General features: G+C 42.4%; 1 protein-coding gene across 1 annotated transcript in view; it reads left to right on the top strand.

Moving 5' to 3' along the window:
* Positions 1 to 16,807, top strand: part of mphosph9 (M-phase phosphoprotein 9) — a 45,171-nt gene that overhangs the window by 2,500 nt on the left and 25,864 nt on the right. The window contains exons 2-8 of the mRNA XM_080743162.1: positions 995 to 1,272; positions 4,793 to 4,940; positions 10,671 to 10,760; positions 11,489 to 11,673; positions 12,471 to 12,758; positions 14,896 to 15,040; positions 15,668 to 15,740. Of these exons, the coding sequence (XP_080599288.1) occupies positions 1,031 to 1,272; positions 4,793 to 4,940; positions 10,671 to 10,760; positions 11,489 to 11,673; positions 12,471 to 12,758; positions 14,896 to 15,040; positions 15,668 to 15,740 (1,171 nt within the window). The 5' untranslated portion in view covers positions 995 to 1,030. The remainder of the gene's footprint in view (positions 1 to 994; positions 1,273 to 4,792; positions 4,941 to 10,670; positions 10,761 to 11,488; positions 11,674 to 12,470; positions 12,759 to 14,895; positions 15,041 to 15,667; positions 15,741 to 16,807) is intronic.

Raw genomic sequence — 16,807 nt, 5'->3', positions numbered from 1 at the left:
AATTGTAGGATACCTGATGATAGGCTGTTGAATATCCATACGTCATCCACACAGATATATTCATCAGTGACACTACTTTGAAGGCATGAAAAGTGTTACTAAGACGAACCCCAGCGTCCCTATTTTGGGGGCAAAGCGGCAATTCTGTTCTCTAAGTTAGGTTTTCTGTTCACTAACATTGATCATGCTGTACTGCATTTTATGATTTCTATCCACAACTTTCCAACGTCCCATCGTGCATTGCACGGAAGGTGTTCGGCAGTTCCGGCGCCGCAGCCGAGTGTGATCTACAAGCTCACAATGGTTGCATCTGCGACGCGACATGAGCTTGTATGTCTGCTGTTCTCCGGATGTGTCCCACACATAATTCTACTGTAAATTCTCATGGAAACAGGTGGATAGTGATGTTTTTTTTGCCTGGACTCCAGGAAGAATAGTCTCCTCTACAGTGTAGACCAGGGTTCCCCAATAGGTGGCCCACGGGCCATTTGCGGCCCGCGGGGGGCTACCCACCAACCCCGGTAATAATGGTGGTATAAGAGCAGCAACAACACTAGTATATCGTCATTGTCAGGTGGAAACCTCGTATCTCCAAATCTGTACGTTCTTTCGCAAAGTAAAGCCCTGCTTCATCATTCAAGGCCGTCTCACAAAAGTAGTGAAAACAGCAGATCTACAAGCACACAACGCCTCGCGGTGCGAGGCGTTGTGTGCTTATAGATCGGCTGTTTTCACTAGTTTAAATCATTTTTAAAATGATAAATGCAAAACGAACGGTTTTGGACATACAAGATTTTCACCTGACAACGACGAAACGCCACCGTCGCCCCCTGCATTGTTGTGGCCCTCGGCTTGGTACCCTAGACATAATTCGGCCCTTGGGGAAAACTAATTGGGGAACCCTGGTGTAGACTAATGGGGATCCTTAATAAACTATAAAACAATGTTGAAGTGTTCCTTCCTTATGCCCTTTTCCTTTTTTGTTTTTGTCCAGATCTCAGAGTGACCCTCTCCCCATGGGCCCTTAAGCATGTCCACAGATGACAGTGTCTCTGAGGATGTGTCCAGCTCGGGGGCCCTGAGCCACTGCCATGTCAGTCCTGACGGAGATGGGGGTAAGGAGAGCGAGACCTCTCTGGTGTCCTCTGAGGGGACATCGGCCTCGGGGCTGGCCGGGCCGGAGGACAGACACATCCCCGCCTCACAGACACCCGGAGACACGCCGGACAGCTGCGGGCCAGTGGACATCACGCCAACATGCAACAAGATCAGGTACAATAATGTTTTATACCAGTGTTTCTCAAACCTTTGCATTTCAAGGTCTCCCGTTGACTCTGACAGTATACAAATGGAACCAATTCAACCAAATGGATTTGGTTCCATTTGTATGCTGTTAGAGTTACAGACTTGTATGGGTCAATTTAGACCCCCATAAAGGAACCCACAAAATCCCTAGAATCCACTTTGAGAAACACTGTTTTATACAGTAAAGTTCTATAAAACCTTTTCATGCCAAGGACCCACAAAATTGATATTTATATGGCCACGGACGGACCCACGTCTGAAAATGTTTCGTGCCAGGGAGGGACCCCCTGAAGAAAACGATTTGTGTTAAAGAAAATCAAAATTTTTATAATTTCTTTAATATTTTTCAAATATTTTCAAAAATTGCAGGTCGGCAACAAGTGACCAAGTTACTGTACTATGAATAGTTGTACCGGCTGTCTGTCCGTCTGTCACACCATGTCACACTTTTGCCCCTACTCTATCTCTGGCACCGTTGGCCCTATCGATGCCAAACTTTGCACACACACTCCTTGGATGATTTCTCACATGGCCCTCTTCAGCGCCACCATCAGGCCAATTTTTGCAAAACACATTTTTGGACACTTCTCCTATAGATTTTGGCCGAAAATCACACAAAGCAGTACACACTATCTCTAAAGTCATGTGATTAACCTGGATCTGTCCCATTTGGCTATGATTGCCTTCTAAAGTTTGTGTATGCGACCTGACGGGCACTTATCTCCAGATTAGGGAGTCTTACTGGTAGATCTTCTATTTTTTAACTATTTTTGCTGGGAAGCGCCCCCAAGGAGCCCTGGTAGTCCCTGGACCTTGCACCTTAAGAACCAATGCTGTAAACAGTTTAACCATGTTAACCCTAGCAGGGGAAATTGCCAATTGACAAATTTGTGACGCGTTGTGAGCTTGGAGAGTGCCTATTTTCGCCAGATAAATGTGGTTTACAGGGACAAAGGAGGAGGCCAAGTTATGGATCCCTGCCTGGGGTCCCTGAGTCAAAAGTCTATAGGGTTTAATTAGCTAAACATTGTTACCAGACCAGTCTCGTCAAGACCAAAAGACAAGACACAGACATTAACATGATGAGATGGTGTTCTGATGGCGTTCTGGTGCTGGCTATGCTTAGTTTATGTAGTCGTAAAGTAGACTAACCACATGTGTTGATCAGATTCGGAAGCATTTGGTTTGATGGAGGATAATGTATTTCATCTCTGTCAAGTGGAAACCTCGTATGTCCAAAACTGTTACTTTTCAGGATCCACGTTTGGAGCTTGTAGATCTGCTACTTTTTGGTGCTTTTTTGTGACACTGTAGTGTAGTGTTGTATGAGTGTAGTGTTTGCACCGCTCAAGAACACGAAAAGCTAAAACATGGAGATAAGAGGTTTCTGCCCGACAGCAACTATGTATAGCCCGATAGTAATGACACCTTATTTTCATATATTGAATATCGTTTTAGATTCCACGCTCATCCCACCTGCAGCAGAGTAAAAACTGCCCACGCCCAGTGTGCCCGGTGGGTCAGCCAGCTAGTGCTGACTGTTACACGCTCTTCGTGAGCTGTGAGACCTGGGTTTGAATCCCATTCCCATCTTGTCTCTTCTCTCTCTCTCTGCCCTTGGTTTCCTTTCTCTCTACACACAGACCTGAAATATAGCATAAACCTTTTTTTTTTTACATTCCTTGCCGGCTGGAACATTGTGTTCAATCCTATACTGCAGTCCTGTCTAGAGCGTGGAACAAAGCCTTAACATTTGTCAGAGTTAGATGTTTTCACTGGTCCTAAATGAAATGGGCCAATGACTCTGTATGAAGGCAAAGACATTTGGGTGCCAAATTTGTGTCCAAAGTGGCTGCTGATTGGCAACGTTATACTTCATTATACATACATGTACAGGATGGACATGTATGAACTATGTCTATGTCTACAACCCCACAATGTGCCGAATCATAATGCGTTTTGAGCTTGTAGGTTATTTGCGCTATTAAAGAAAATTAAGCATGTTCCAAAATGGACCTGGGCGGAACAATTAAACTCCATTCTGACCCGAGCTACAATGACAGACCCGTTAGTTCTGACTCGAATATATGACAGTACGAGAGAGGTAAATGGTAAAGCTTTCAAAAGAGAAGGATAATAAAATAAAACCGGCCAAGATAAGGCATGCGTGCATACAGACAGAACATTCAGCTGAACGGTGTCAACAACAGTGACAAACCTATTCCTTACAAGAATCCACACTGATGAGGGCCCTGTGGGCTTTTTGCACAATGTTCTCATTCTCTTCCTGTTTGCGTTTACCAACCACTGAAGAATCCCTCCGTCATGAATAGCTAGCCCTCTGTAATTTACTTTTCAATTCAAGTACATAAAAAAACGAAGATGTGAGCATAAATCATACAATTACATCACTATCTGGTGTCTTTGGTTACGTCTTAACTACACTGTTACACTGTCTCTCCATGTCTTTCTCTAATGAATACTATCCCATAGCACAGTATCTTGAATACATATGCATTATTTTTGGAGGTTTTGGTCGCATGACTGAAGAACGACAAAAGCCATTAAAACAGTGAAAGCATCCGTTTCAGATTTTAGAGTTGGCTATTCAAAAATAGCAGATGTACAAGCTCACAGAGCGTGACTTCATGCCGTGCCGTGCCGAAAAATCTTGAATGTGTTTTTTGAAAGATTTTTTGAATCATTTTGTATTTGAATATATTTTTTTCTAACACAAATCTTCCTTTCCGGGGCCCCCCTGGCACTAAACATTTTCAGATGGGGGTCTGCGGCTAAATACTGTACATATCATTTTGGGGATCCTCCTTGGGAGGAAAACTACAGATTTTGTAGAATCAGCCTCAGGTTTTAATGGGTTAAAACATGTGATACACTCATGCCATCAACATTGATCTGTCCCATATAGCGCCACCATCAGGCGATTTTTTCAAACACATTTTTGGACACTGCTCCTACACATTTTGCACTAAAATCACGCTGCGACCTGGCGGTCGCTTATCTCCCGATTAGGGAGTCTTACTGGTATTGTATATCATTGGTTCTGAAACGGACCCCCAAATGAACACTTATTTGTCAGTGGACCCCCAATTAAACAGATATGCCAGGGACCCCCAATAAGAGTAGATTCTTATTGCTCTATTGCAGTGATTCTCAACCATTTTATTTTAAAGGACCCCCAGTTTGACATGCATTGCTACGGACCACCATTTAATGTCATTTCTATCTCTGAGACCCCAATTTATATTGTAAAATAACTCTGAGAGTGTACAAAATGGAGCCAAATGGACCCGCATTTGTACACTCTGAGTTACATACCCATAAGGGTCCATTTGGTTCCTAACTATCATTTAGCTGGGGGCCCCCTGAAACTCCCTCAAGGACGTCTGGGGGTCCCCGGACCCCACCTTAAGAACCGATGTTGTACATAACCACACTTAAAATAATAATTCATGTCTCTCTTTGTCAGGAGTCTGTGTCTAAGCAGCGACGAGGCGTTTGAACAGGGGAAAAACCTTCCCTTCATCAACCCCAGTCCTCTGGAGACCCTGAGGGTGCTGGTCCAGGAGATCCAGAGCAGTGGGGAGACGGACCCTGAGATCTGGAAGGACTGCGAGGTGAGAAGCTTTGTTTAATGTCTAGCACAGCAAGGAGTGGTGGAAAGCAACGCATGCATAACGGCCGGACTACACCAGAGTAGGGCATTCACCAAGTATTCGAATATTCGAATATTTATTGTTTTCTCTTTAAAAAATATATAGTTTATAAAGCTTGTCTAGATAGGAAGTCATAAGAATGAGTTGTCAATGCCCCTGGTGGATGAATTTGTTAATGCTCTATACCAGGGGTTCTCAAACTTTTTTAGGCTGTGACCCCCAAAATAAACATATTTGAACTGGGGACCGGGACCCCCACCCTGACAAGCACTTGGAATTGTAGGTATTACATTTAATGTGACTCGGTTCTGCAGATAAATATTGTGAAAATATGCGTAATGAGCATGTAGATCGGCTATTTTCACAATGTTGGCCTCTTGCTTAATTAATGTTTGACAGTTTGGCTATTCACTATTCGTGAATGCCCTACTAGAGGGTATGCGCAATTGTGCATGCATAACGGCCGGACTACACCAGAGCGTTTCACGCGCATCAGTGCATAATGCATATGCGGGGAGTGTGTGCGTCTGCGCGTTTGGAAAGATCAATTCCGGCTACACCAGGCTCACGGATAGCGCGAGCCCCGGATACACATGCTGTAAAAATAGGATTGGTTCTATTTTGTACGCGTGTGTACAGTTTGCGTTTTGTACACAGACTCTCTGATCTCCCGCACCAATACTCCCTCCTTGGGGTAGCCAGGGGGTTTTCGCACACGCCCGGACAGCGCACATGTACGTACCGCGTTTTCTGGTGTAGTCCGGCCGTAAAGTGAATGGGAAATCGAGTGGCAAAGTGTGTTTAACGTTGTTTAAAGGAGTAGTTCACCCCCAAAATGACTTTTTTTCTATTGATTAGTCATGCCATGGTGACTAGAGTTCAATAATTCTTTTTGGTTTTTGTCGCATTCCTGAGACAAAAATGTGATAACAATAAATTTACCCCCATTCATTCCGGATGGTGACCCGTTTCGAAACGGGTCACCATCCGGAATCAATGGGGGTAAATTTACTCGAATCAAATTTTTGTCTTAGGAATGTGACAAAAAACAAAAAATATTATTGAACTCTACTTTCCATGGCATGACTAATCAATAGAAAAAAATCATTTTGGGGGTGAACTACTCCTTTAATGCAAATCAGATAGGACTTTTCAGTTTGGATGTGTGGGCTATCAAGGCCAGGAAGTAGTTTTTTGCCACTCAGTAGGCGTTCCCGCATAACTTCCGGGTATGATAATGATGTCACGCGCATACCCTCTATTCTATTGGATTATTTTCTGTACTTTTACTTCTACTCCACTACATCTCAGAGGCAAATATTGTACTTTTACTCCACTATAACTATTTGAAAGCTTTAGTTACTAGTTACTTTGTAGATTTTTATTATTATTGCAATACATGCATTAAAGGGATAGTTCACCCAAAAAAATTACTTATTTTCTATTGTTTAACTTTAACTCCGTGGAGACTTGAAACATAGCTTTTCTGTTTTTGTCGCATCCCTAAGCCAATAATGACACTATGGAGACACAAAGGAGATTATTTGTGTCTCCATGGGGAACTGCAGTCCGTCATCAAAATATGATCTATATATTGTCACTGTCGGGCAGAAACCTTGTATCTCCAAGTTTCGAATTTGTACGTTCTTTCGTAAAGTAAAGCCCTGCTTCATCATACAAGGCCGTCGCACAAAAGTAGTGAAAAACAGCAGATCTACAAGCACACAACGCCTCGCATCGCGATTCGCGAGGCGTTGTGTGCTGGTAGATCGGCTGTTTTCACTAGCTTAAATCACTTTTAAAATCATACAAATACAACAAACAAACGGTTTTGGACATACAAGGTTTCCACCCGACAACGACGATATACTTTGGCTATTTGTGAACTCGTAGAGCTGCTATTTTCAAACAGTTTGAACACTTGTGAAATAGGACATTCTGTGAGTACTTTTACGCAAGTACAGAGTATTTCTGCATTGCCGTATTGATACTTTTACTTAAGTAAAAACATTTGATTACCTTTTTCCACCGCTGGTAGCAAGAGATGCCTCGATAATTTGTCGCTCTGTTCTTGTGAGATTGTAAGAGCATGTTCAGTCAGGCCTTTTAATGGGTTTGATTGCCGTGGCCATTGATCCTATGTAATTGCATTTGCATGCCTCATCTCTCTCTTTCTCTCTCACTCTCTCTCTTTCTCTGCTATCATGTTTTGTTTGTCATGTGGATCACAGCTGAAAGCACAAACATTGGATAACTGTAATTGTAAATTGTTAACACAGTACCACACTTAAAACACAACTTTGTTTTTTTTTTAACAACAAGGGTTCATATTTTAGATGTTTTAGCGATTTTAACTATTTTGATTTCAGTGGGTGGGGGCATGCGTTCAAGACAAGTGGTCTTTTAAGACCACTTGGGCTGATTCCCAAGATGCGCCGCAATCTTTCATGGGCAGATGCAGACTTATGGGGGCTAGTAGTGTTGCTGTAAATGGTAATAGAGAAATCGTCAACTTATTGCGTCTAAAAATAAATATTTAGCCACTTGTACACTTGCCCCACCCACTGAAATCAAAAACCCTAAAATCGCTAAAACGATAGAAAGCAGTAAATAGAAACATTTTAACATTCAGCTTTTCTTTTCTCTAATCATAATCTAAAATATGAACAACCAAAGTTGTCCTATCATTAACCACTTTAACCATTATTTTAGGCTTTAACTATTAAGAAATAGCAGATATAGAAGCTCACGGCGCGGCACCGCTGCGAGCTTGTAGATCTGCTATTTTTGAAAAGTTGTGAATAATCCCAGGTCTAAATGGGTAAAAGCTGATTGTTTCATATTCAGGAGACAGTGAGTATTTGTGGAACACAGATAACACAGTGCTTATGGCAGTGTGGTTGATAATCACTTGTTGTAAACACATTCCAGTCCAAATGTGACATCTCTTAACATGTGACCACTTCAGGCTCGGTCACAAGATACTAGTGAGCGGACGGTTCGTGGTTTGAGTCCCAGCTGCAGCAAAGTGTTAAAACCAAAGTGCCTGTTTGTAGCTGTGTGTACCCTTTAGGGTAAACCACTTAAGCCCTTTATACTTATGATTTTCAAAAATATTATACTGTAATGTAACACACACCCCGTCCCGTAACCATAAATGGTTCACCTGTAGACATAGTGGACAGTTTCAAATTCCTGGGTGTTCACATAACAAACTCACTCACATGGTCTCAAAACAGCGAAGGTATCCTTAAGAAAGCGCAGCAGCGATTGTACTTTCTGCGGCGCCTCAGGAGATTTGGCCTAAGCACCAAGGCTCTTGTTAATTTCTATCGCTGTACCATAGAAAGTGTATTGACAGGATGCATAACAGTGTGGTTTGGTAACGTGACTGCTCAAGACAGTAAACAGTTACAGAGAATTGTGAAGAGAGCTGCCAAAATCATTGGCACAGAATTACCACAGCTACACACAATCTATAACACACGCTGTAAGAAAAAGACAGAGAACATCTTAAAGGACAGCTGTCATCCCGCCCATTCCCTGTTCTATCTCCTCCCATCAAAAAAACGTTACCAGAGCATCAAATCTCACACCACCCGTTTCAGTAATAGTTTTTATGCTCAAGCAATCAGGTTGCTTAACGAAGAGATGGAAGCGAGACGTAGGTAGTCATGTGCAATATACGCAGTTTTTAAACTGTACACTGTCACACTGTATGGTTGTTTTGTTGTTTTTTGGGTTGTCCTGGGTGACCTGTTGTTGTCGTATTGTTTTGTGTGCAATAAGGCTGAGAGTGCTCTTGGCACAAGCATTTCATTGTTTGTCTGTACTTGTATGGATACGCATTTGACTAATAAACCGAACCTGAACATACACACACACACTGTATATTACAATCATGGTGTGTTGTAAGCTTGTAGATCTGCTATTTTCAAAGAATCTTGAAAAGTTAATGACCCAAAATAGCTCCATGGTTAAAATGTGATCAAAGTGGTGCGTGTACACAGTAGACCCAGATATTACGTTGAGCACAGCTCTCCAACCGTGGTTATTATTATGGAGCGTAATAGTAATATGGTTGATATAATAATCTCTCTTGGACTGGTGTAAACTCACCACTAATAGTTAAAATACCCACAAATCTCCACTTGAGTAGGATCATTCTCAGTTGGCAAAATGCTTGCGTGTAGGGATGTCCAATATTATCGGCCTTGATAATATCATAAAAATGTAATATCTGAAAATATCGGTTTCGGCTTTTATGCATGCTATTTTACTGACTAAACAAAGATCTAGAGCAGAATAATCTGTTTTACTGTCTGTCGCGCATCTGATAGGTCTGAACTAGATTATATCGATATTATAGCTATTTTATTTTATTCGATATATGATATAGTTTACTTTGGGCGAACAGAGCATATATCGGTATCGGCGGTTGATATCGGAATGGGAAATTAAGAGTTGGACAATATCGGAAAATCGGATATCGGCAAAAGAGCAATATATCGAACATCCCTACTTGCGAGGGTATTCTGTTACTGTGGTCACATGACATTGTTGAGTAGAGGACAACCCACTGGTGTTCTGTTGGGTTAAACTTGGGCCACATACACTTGGCCAGGTCATACAGTGGCTTTCTGTTGGGTTAAACTTGGGCCACATACACTTGGCCAGGTCATACAGTGGCTTTCTGTTGGGTTAAACTTGGGCCACATACACTTGGCCAGGTCATACAGTGGCTTTCTGTTGGGTTAAACCTGGGCCACATACACTTGGCCAGGTCATACAGTGGCTTTCACGTTTCTCTTCCTTAGAAACTCTCGCGGTATGTTTGGATCGTTATCGTGCTTCTGTCGAGCTTCTGGAGAGAACGGGAGTCATCTTGTCGGCCCGTGTTTTGGTAAGGCATACGGATAGACGTCGTCTCTGTCGGGTGGAAACCTCCTTATGTCCCAAACTGTTACTTTCCAAATGTTGTTCAAATAAAAAAATGGCATAAGTAGCAGATAGACAAGCTCAAAACGCGTCACTTTTCACCGCGCATCTGCTACTTTCGATACGTTTGTGTGACGCTGTTGTGTGACGCTGTAGTTTGATCAAGTAGTGCATTAACTTACCAAAAAAACACAAAAAGTTAAATACCGGTAGATATAAGAGGTTTCTGCCCGACAGCAACGATATAGACACTCATTGATCCCCCAAGGGTAATTCAGTTGTCATAGCCTCACCCCAGTAGGAAATACAGGGCAGATACAGGCGGGAGTAGAGAGATACATCAAGAGTAAAACAATAAAGGAGTAAATGGGGAGTAACGCACACAAGAAGTATAAATAATATACAAAACACCTAAAGGAGATTGAAGGTCGGGCCTGGCCATCTGGACTTGGAACCGACCAGGATTTGCATAATGATTTGCATGATGTACGAGCGACATCCACTGGCTTTCATGGTGCCATCCATAAATGTCATCCCCCCCAACAACACATTTCTGCACTCATGCTGCTGCCCCCGTATCACCACGCTCTCACCTCCCTGCTTCACTGTCCAGATCATTGTCTTTGTATGTCAGATTTCTCTCTCTATTTGTCACATACCACACTGTCACAACATCATGTACTCTTACTAGTGCACTGCCCTGCACATCATTGACAATGTAGACCAAAACCTGTTGTTTTCCCCTCGAAACAGGGCAGATGGCTGCATCTCTTTCAGCTGGTCGAGAAGCAATACCAAGAGCAAATCCTTGCTCAGCAAGAACAATACCAGTGTCAGATTCAGGTCAGCTTGCTAACAGCTTAATCTTTGTCATGCCGTGTTGTTGGTAATTAGTGGACAATATACATGCGTGTTAAAGGAGAATTTCCGGACTAGGCGTTTTATTACGTTAATCTGATGTTATGATATCCCAGAACTATCTGTACATTTTATTTTTAATGTTTCATATCGTCGTTGTCGGGTGGAAACCTTGTATGTCCAAAACTGTTTTGTATTTATCATTTTTAAAATGATTTAAACTAGTGAAAACAGCCGATCTACAAGCACACATCGCCTCGCACCGCGAGGCGTTGTGTGCTTGTAGATCTGCTGTTTTCACTACTTTTGTGTGACGGCCTTGTATGATGAAGCAGGGCTTTACTTTGCGAAAAAAAAAAATTTTGAAACTTGAAGATACGAGATTTCCGCTCGACAACGACGATATCGAGTCCTCTGCAGCTTCGACTGCGAAACAGTGGGATTTCACGCTACATCGCTTATTTGTATCGCTCGACAATTCCTTTTTCTAGTTTACATCTGTCCTTCATAATGGTGGAAACGTCTCCACAGAGTGTTTTCAATAATGGGCTGCTGCAAAAATGCGAACGGCTTCTAGATCTCACCCCCTCTGGTCAGAGACTTTTTTCCCCACTGGTTAATGGATGGAATAACATCAGATTACCTCAAGACAAGCACATGTCCGTGAATTCTCCTTTAAACAAAACAACAACGATGGGGTGGTTCTTTTACAGCTCATTCAAGACGAAATCAAAGCCTTGGTTCAACTCCAGAATCGCCAGGGCAGTGGCCATCCGACCCCGGGCAGCGCCACCCTCATCCTCACTGACCCCTCACGCCCCGAGGACTTGACCGGCGCCCCTGCCCACTCCCCCTTGACCTCCCCCTCACCTCCACCCAAGGGGCAAGGATCTGGCTTGTAAGTTGAGACGATATAAGAAGCGGCCGCTAGTTTCGCTGTTTGCCCAGTGCTGGTGTCAGAAACAATAACTCTCTATTCAAGTGGATGGGTTTTTGCCGAACGTAATTGTCATGAATACTTTATGCTTCCAGTTGCTAGTTTAAAGCCATGATATGCGTTTTGTTAAATTATGGTCCCATGTATTTTAAAATTAATTATAAAGTACGGTATGCTATAGGAGGGGCGTGGCTAGCTTGATTGACAAGCTCCCAACCAATAGCCTTTATTGACCCACCCCCCGCTCTGTCCCAACCAATAGAACTTTGGTGTCATTTCCATTTCAGGACAGGATGTAGAAAGGTGGCGGCATGCACACGCTTGCCAAATAGGCGTCATTTACCGCCTGTAGAGCAGGGGTTCCCAAACCTTTTGGGCTCAGGGCACCCCTATAAATATCTTTTTCATCCGAGGCACCCCTACATTATATTATAATATTACCTACATGACATTCATAATTTTCACTCCCAGTACCTTATATTCGTGGCATATTTTAGGCTGGGATTATGTCGCGAGGAAAACATTGAGATAATTACCATTTTGGTCAAAACTTACTGAAAATAACTCTGTACTTCAAGTTTAAAATGATACCAAATATTTGTTTAAGTGTTGAAATAAATTCCAAATATTACCAAATAATCTCACAGCACCCCTGGACTGCCGTCGCGGCACCCCAGGGTGCCCCGTCACCCACTTTGTAGAGTATATGGGCGTAACCCAGTCCATTCATTTCTAAGGTCTATGCCTCCACCCAATAGAGCCACACCAGAGACCTTGGACGTGGCGTTTTCCCCTGCCGAGGAGCCGCGACGCGCGGCCACGGTCGCGAGCAGCGGCTATGGGACCCTGTCCGTCTGGGAGGCGGGCCTGGGCCAGACGCTGTCTCCCAGGGACGTGGTGCATGAGACCGCGCACAGGAAGGGGAAGCAGCACAAGTGGACCTGCGGCCTCCAGGAGGACCCCCCGCAGGCCGCTACTGGGATTGCACCTCAGCAGAGCTTTCCTAATGAACCATCTCCGTTGTCCAACCAGCACAGAGCCTCTTGGTAGGTCTTTACAGGGCTCCCACGGTCATGAAATTCCTGGAAATATTTTGAAATTAGAAAAAAAAAGAAATCCAGTACTGCCAAAGTTTTGGAATTTATCAAGGGTCCTGGAAGGTCCTGGAAAAAATAGCTATGCATTGTCTTTGGTTATTGATTTTGTTAATACCTCTGAAATGACAAATTTAAACATGGGCCAAATTGTCAAATATTAGAGGCAGAAATTGTGAAAATAGCAGATCTACATGCTGTGAGCATGTAGATCTGCTATTCTCACAATAGAACCGTGTTATACAAAATTCCTCAACTCTTAGTGCTCGTCAGGGTGCCGGGGTCCCCAGTTAAAACATGATTATTTCGGGGGTCACGGCCTGAATAGGTTGAGAACCACTGGCATACACTACCTGTCTTTAGGCATTGCGCATAGGAGTAAGCGACCTGTTATTGAGCTGAATTATTGTTATATAGTCCTGGAAATTGGGTTAAATATTCTGGAAAGGTTTTGGAAATGAATTGGTAAAAATGAGTGGGAACCCTGTCTTTAGCCACCCATTAAGACCTGAATAATGCCTAAAAAATGTCTTCTAAATCTGAATGGGTTTCTGAGAAACTTTCTTTATCTGTGGTGCTTTTAATGTTTTTAATGTCAAGGACGCCTAGAATTATATGTATTTGACCGCTGACCCCCCATCTCAAAATATTTAGTTCCAGGGACCCCCCAGAAGCAAAGATTTGAGTTAAAAGTTGTTGCTTTAAAAGAATATATATTCAAAGATTTGTACAAATGTTCATGTTTTAAAAAAAATAGCAGATATGAGCTTGTATATCTGCTATTTCTGAACAGCCAAAGTATGAAAAATAATGGGTTAAACCCAGTGTCCCTATTTTAGGGCGAAAACTGTCTGAAGCAATCATGACAAAAACGAAGTAATTCACTAACAAAAATCCTGCACACTGCTCTTGCTTAGCAGACAGCAGCATCAACTTTTATCCAAAATGTCAAATTGACTCTGGACCTTCATTAAGAGTGTCTTAACCCATTAAGATGTCTAAATCAGTAGTAGTTCAATTTGTGCCGTGCAGTGAGCTTGTACATCTGCAATTTTTAGCCAACGCTGAAATCTAAAATGACACGGATGCTTTCCTGGCTTTCCTGCTTTCCTGGATTCAATAGGTTACACTGTTGAAAATAGCTCAAATAGCCAGTCTACAAGCTCACAGCGCTTGTGTGAGCTTGTAGATCATCGATTTGAGCTATTATTTGTATTTCTTTGACAACCAGGCTTAAAGATGTGTAAGAGATAAATTGTTTGGGTGAAAATAAGTTTACATTCCAATAGTAACGGTTTCTATATTATCATTAGTTTACACTTTTCAGGTCGGGATATGGATTTCATCCAATCAGATGATTAATGATCTTTGTGGGGTTCTCTCTCTTGATTCTATGTAATTGCTATCCCGACATGAACATTTATTTTTGTGAAGTGAACAAACACTCAAATAGAAAAGATTATTATCAGATTGTGGAGGTTTAACATTTTAACAAAAATATATTAGTTTTTTACAAATATCACATTTAAAGGACAACTTTGTTTTTTTACAACAAGGGTTCATATTTTAGATTGTAATTAGAGAATATGAAAGATGAGTGTTAAAATGTCTATGGTTTTAGTGATTTTAGTGTTTTGTTTTCAGCGGTTGGGGGCATGCGTACAAGTGGCTAAATATGCATTTTTAGACACAATAAGCCGTCAATGTCTTTGTAACTATTTACACCAGCCCCCATAAGTTACATCTGCCCATGAAAGATTGCGGTGCTTCTTGGAAATGGGCTTATTGTGTCTAAAAAGACATATTTAGCCACTTGCATGCATGCCCCCAACCTGCAACCATGCAAATCAAAATCGTTAAAATCACTAAAACGATAGAAGGAAGTAAATGAAAACATTTTAACACTCATCGTTTCTCTTCTCTAATGACTATCTAAAATATGAACCCTTGTTGTAAAAAAACGAAGTTGTCCTTTAATTGGTTAAACGGAATGAAAGCAAAAGTGGCAGTCGTCAGCCCTTGTGGTTTTGAAACCACAGCGTGGCATTTTGTTTCAATGGAACCTGATCTGTTGTGTTCCCCCTGGCAGTGCCAACCAGCCGTTGACCTCCTGGGCCCAGAGGCAGAAGCTGAGGCTGAAGAAGGGCAAGGCATCATCGTCACCCCAGGTGTGGGACCAGGAGGAGTCCCTGAGCCCCAGAGAAGCCCACAGACACACAGTCCCACAGGACCAGGTAGACATTTTATTTTGGCTTTAACCCATTCAGAACGGGTACACATTAGTGTGTATCATTATTTTATGCTTTAACTATTGAAAAATAGCAGATATACAAGCTCACAGCGCGCTGCAAGCTTGTAGATCTGCTATTTTTGAAAGATCGTGAAAAATAGAATTGTCTTTTGACTCCTTCAAAGATTTTTTGTTTCTATGTCAGCAATCTGGCCAGCCATCGTCAAAGAAAAGGTCCTTTTCACTTAAATGGAGCTCAGTTGGTCTGTTCTTGAGAGACTACTATGTCAGTGGTGCTCAAACCTTTTCATGTGAAGGACCCCCAAAATGATATGTATTTGGCCACGGACCCGAATCTCAAAATATGTAGTTCCAGGGACCGCCCAGAAGCAAAATTTGAGTTACAAACGTTCGCTTTGAAAATACATTATATTCAAAGATTTGCACACATTTTTCACAACTTTTTCAAAAATAGCAGATCTACAAGCTCGCAGCGCGGCACTCGGTGCCGCGCTGTGAGCTTGTATATCTGCTATTTTTCACTGGTTAAAGCATTCAATAATTCTAGGCCTCATGCATGTATTGTTCTTTCTTGTGAAGTCTCACCCGGTCCTGTCTTGTTGGCTTGCAGCATCAACTGACTGGGCTTTCGTCTAACTCCTTTCCCCTGAGGAGGAGTGACAGCCTGCTGTCGGAGGTCTCAGGTAATAACACTCTGACAGGGAAGGAAGGACATCACAGACTTGATTGATGTTTATGTTGTCTTAATGGCAATAGTGGCACTCCCCCACTGTCCAGGCTAATACTTATAGGATGGGTTAAACGCAGAATGCAAATTTCCCGTTTGTGAGAATGTACACAGTGGGGGAAAAAACCACCACAGCTAAAGGGGACTCCATTATTATTATTAATATAAAATAATACTCACAATTCAGTTACAAGTTTCAGTAATACAATTTCACTGCTACATTAACCATTAATGACCAGAAGAGGGTGCTATCACACTTCCATTATGTTGCTTGTGCTAAATATACATTTCTATCATCCTACAAGCTAATACAGTTGCACATGGGCTATATGCGCAGCAACCATGTTGTAAAGAAATTAGGTCTCTTCCTTCCTTCACAGGTGTTACCTAAATGGCGCCAATGGAAAAATAATATTTAATTATAGAGCCTAGTTATTCCACGCACTAGAGTGGAGCTGCCCCCAATCCCGGCAGAGTAGTTCCGGTGCAGCGCATTGAGTGACCCTGTCTTTCCCTAATAGGACTGATATTTGATAGCTACTGGGACGTAAGTCGGGACTTGATCAACCCCGGCTGGGTCACCTGGCTGGGCGAGGGTGTATGATGTTGCGAGACCCGAAAAACACCCGTCGACCCCAGGCTACATCACTGATGATACGTCCCAGTTGCATCCTCGTGATTTTTTCCCAATTTCTATGATAAATAAATATCCTTTGTTTAGCGTTTTTGATTAGGTTTTATGGTCATGATTCACCAGTATCCTGGATCCTGTGATCCTTTTCACAGTGTGCCCCTGTCGTACAATGAACTGCTGGGCTTAAGTTGTTCAACTCTGCTGGTTAGTTTTTCTTTATCCTCTCAAATCAAGTGAACGTCCAAAAACTACAGAGTAGTAAAACATTAAGAACAAACATTCAGCAAACACTTGCGTCGAGGCACCCTAAGGGTTCCTGGATAACCACTTAGAGAAAACCTCAGTTGTCTGGAAATTGTCGACTGAAGCACATTCTCTACTGCCTCAGC

The sequence above is a fragment of the Nannobrachium achirus genome (genome assembly GCF_963921795.1).
Source record: "Nannobrachium achirus genome assembly, chromosome: 15".
NCBI lineage: Eukaryota > Metazoa > Chordata > Actinopteri > Myctophiformes > Myctophidae > Nannobrachium > Nannobrachium achirus.
The sequence above is the reverse complement of the archived record's forward strand: the minus strand, read 5'-3'. Positions and strand labels throughout refer to the sequence as shown.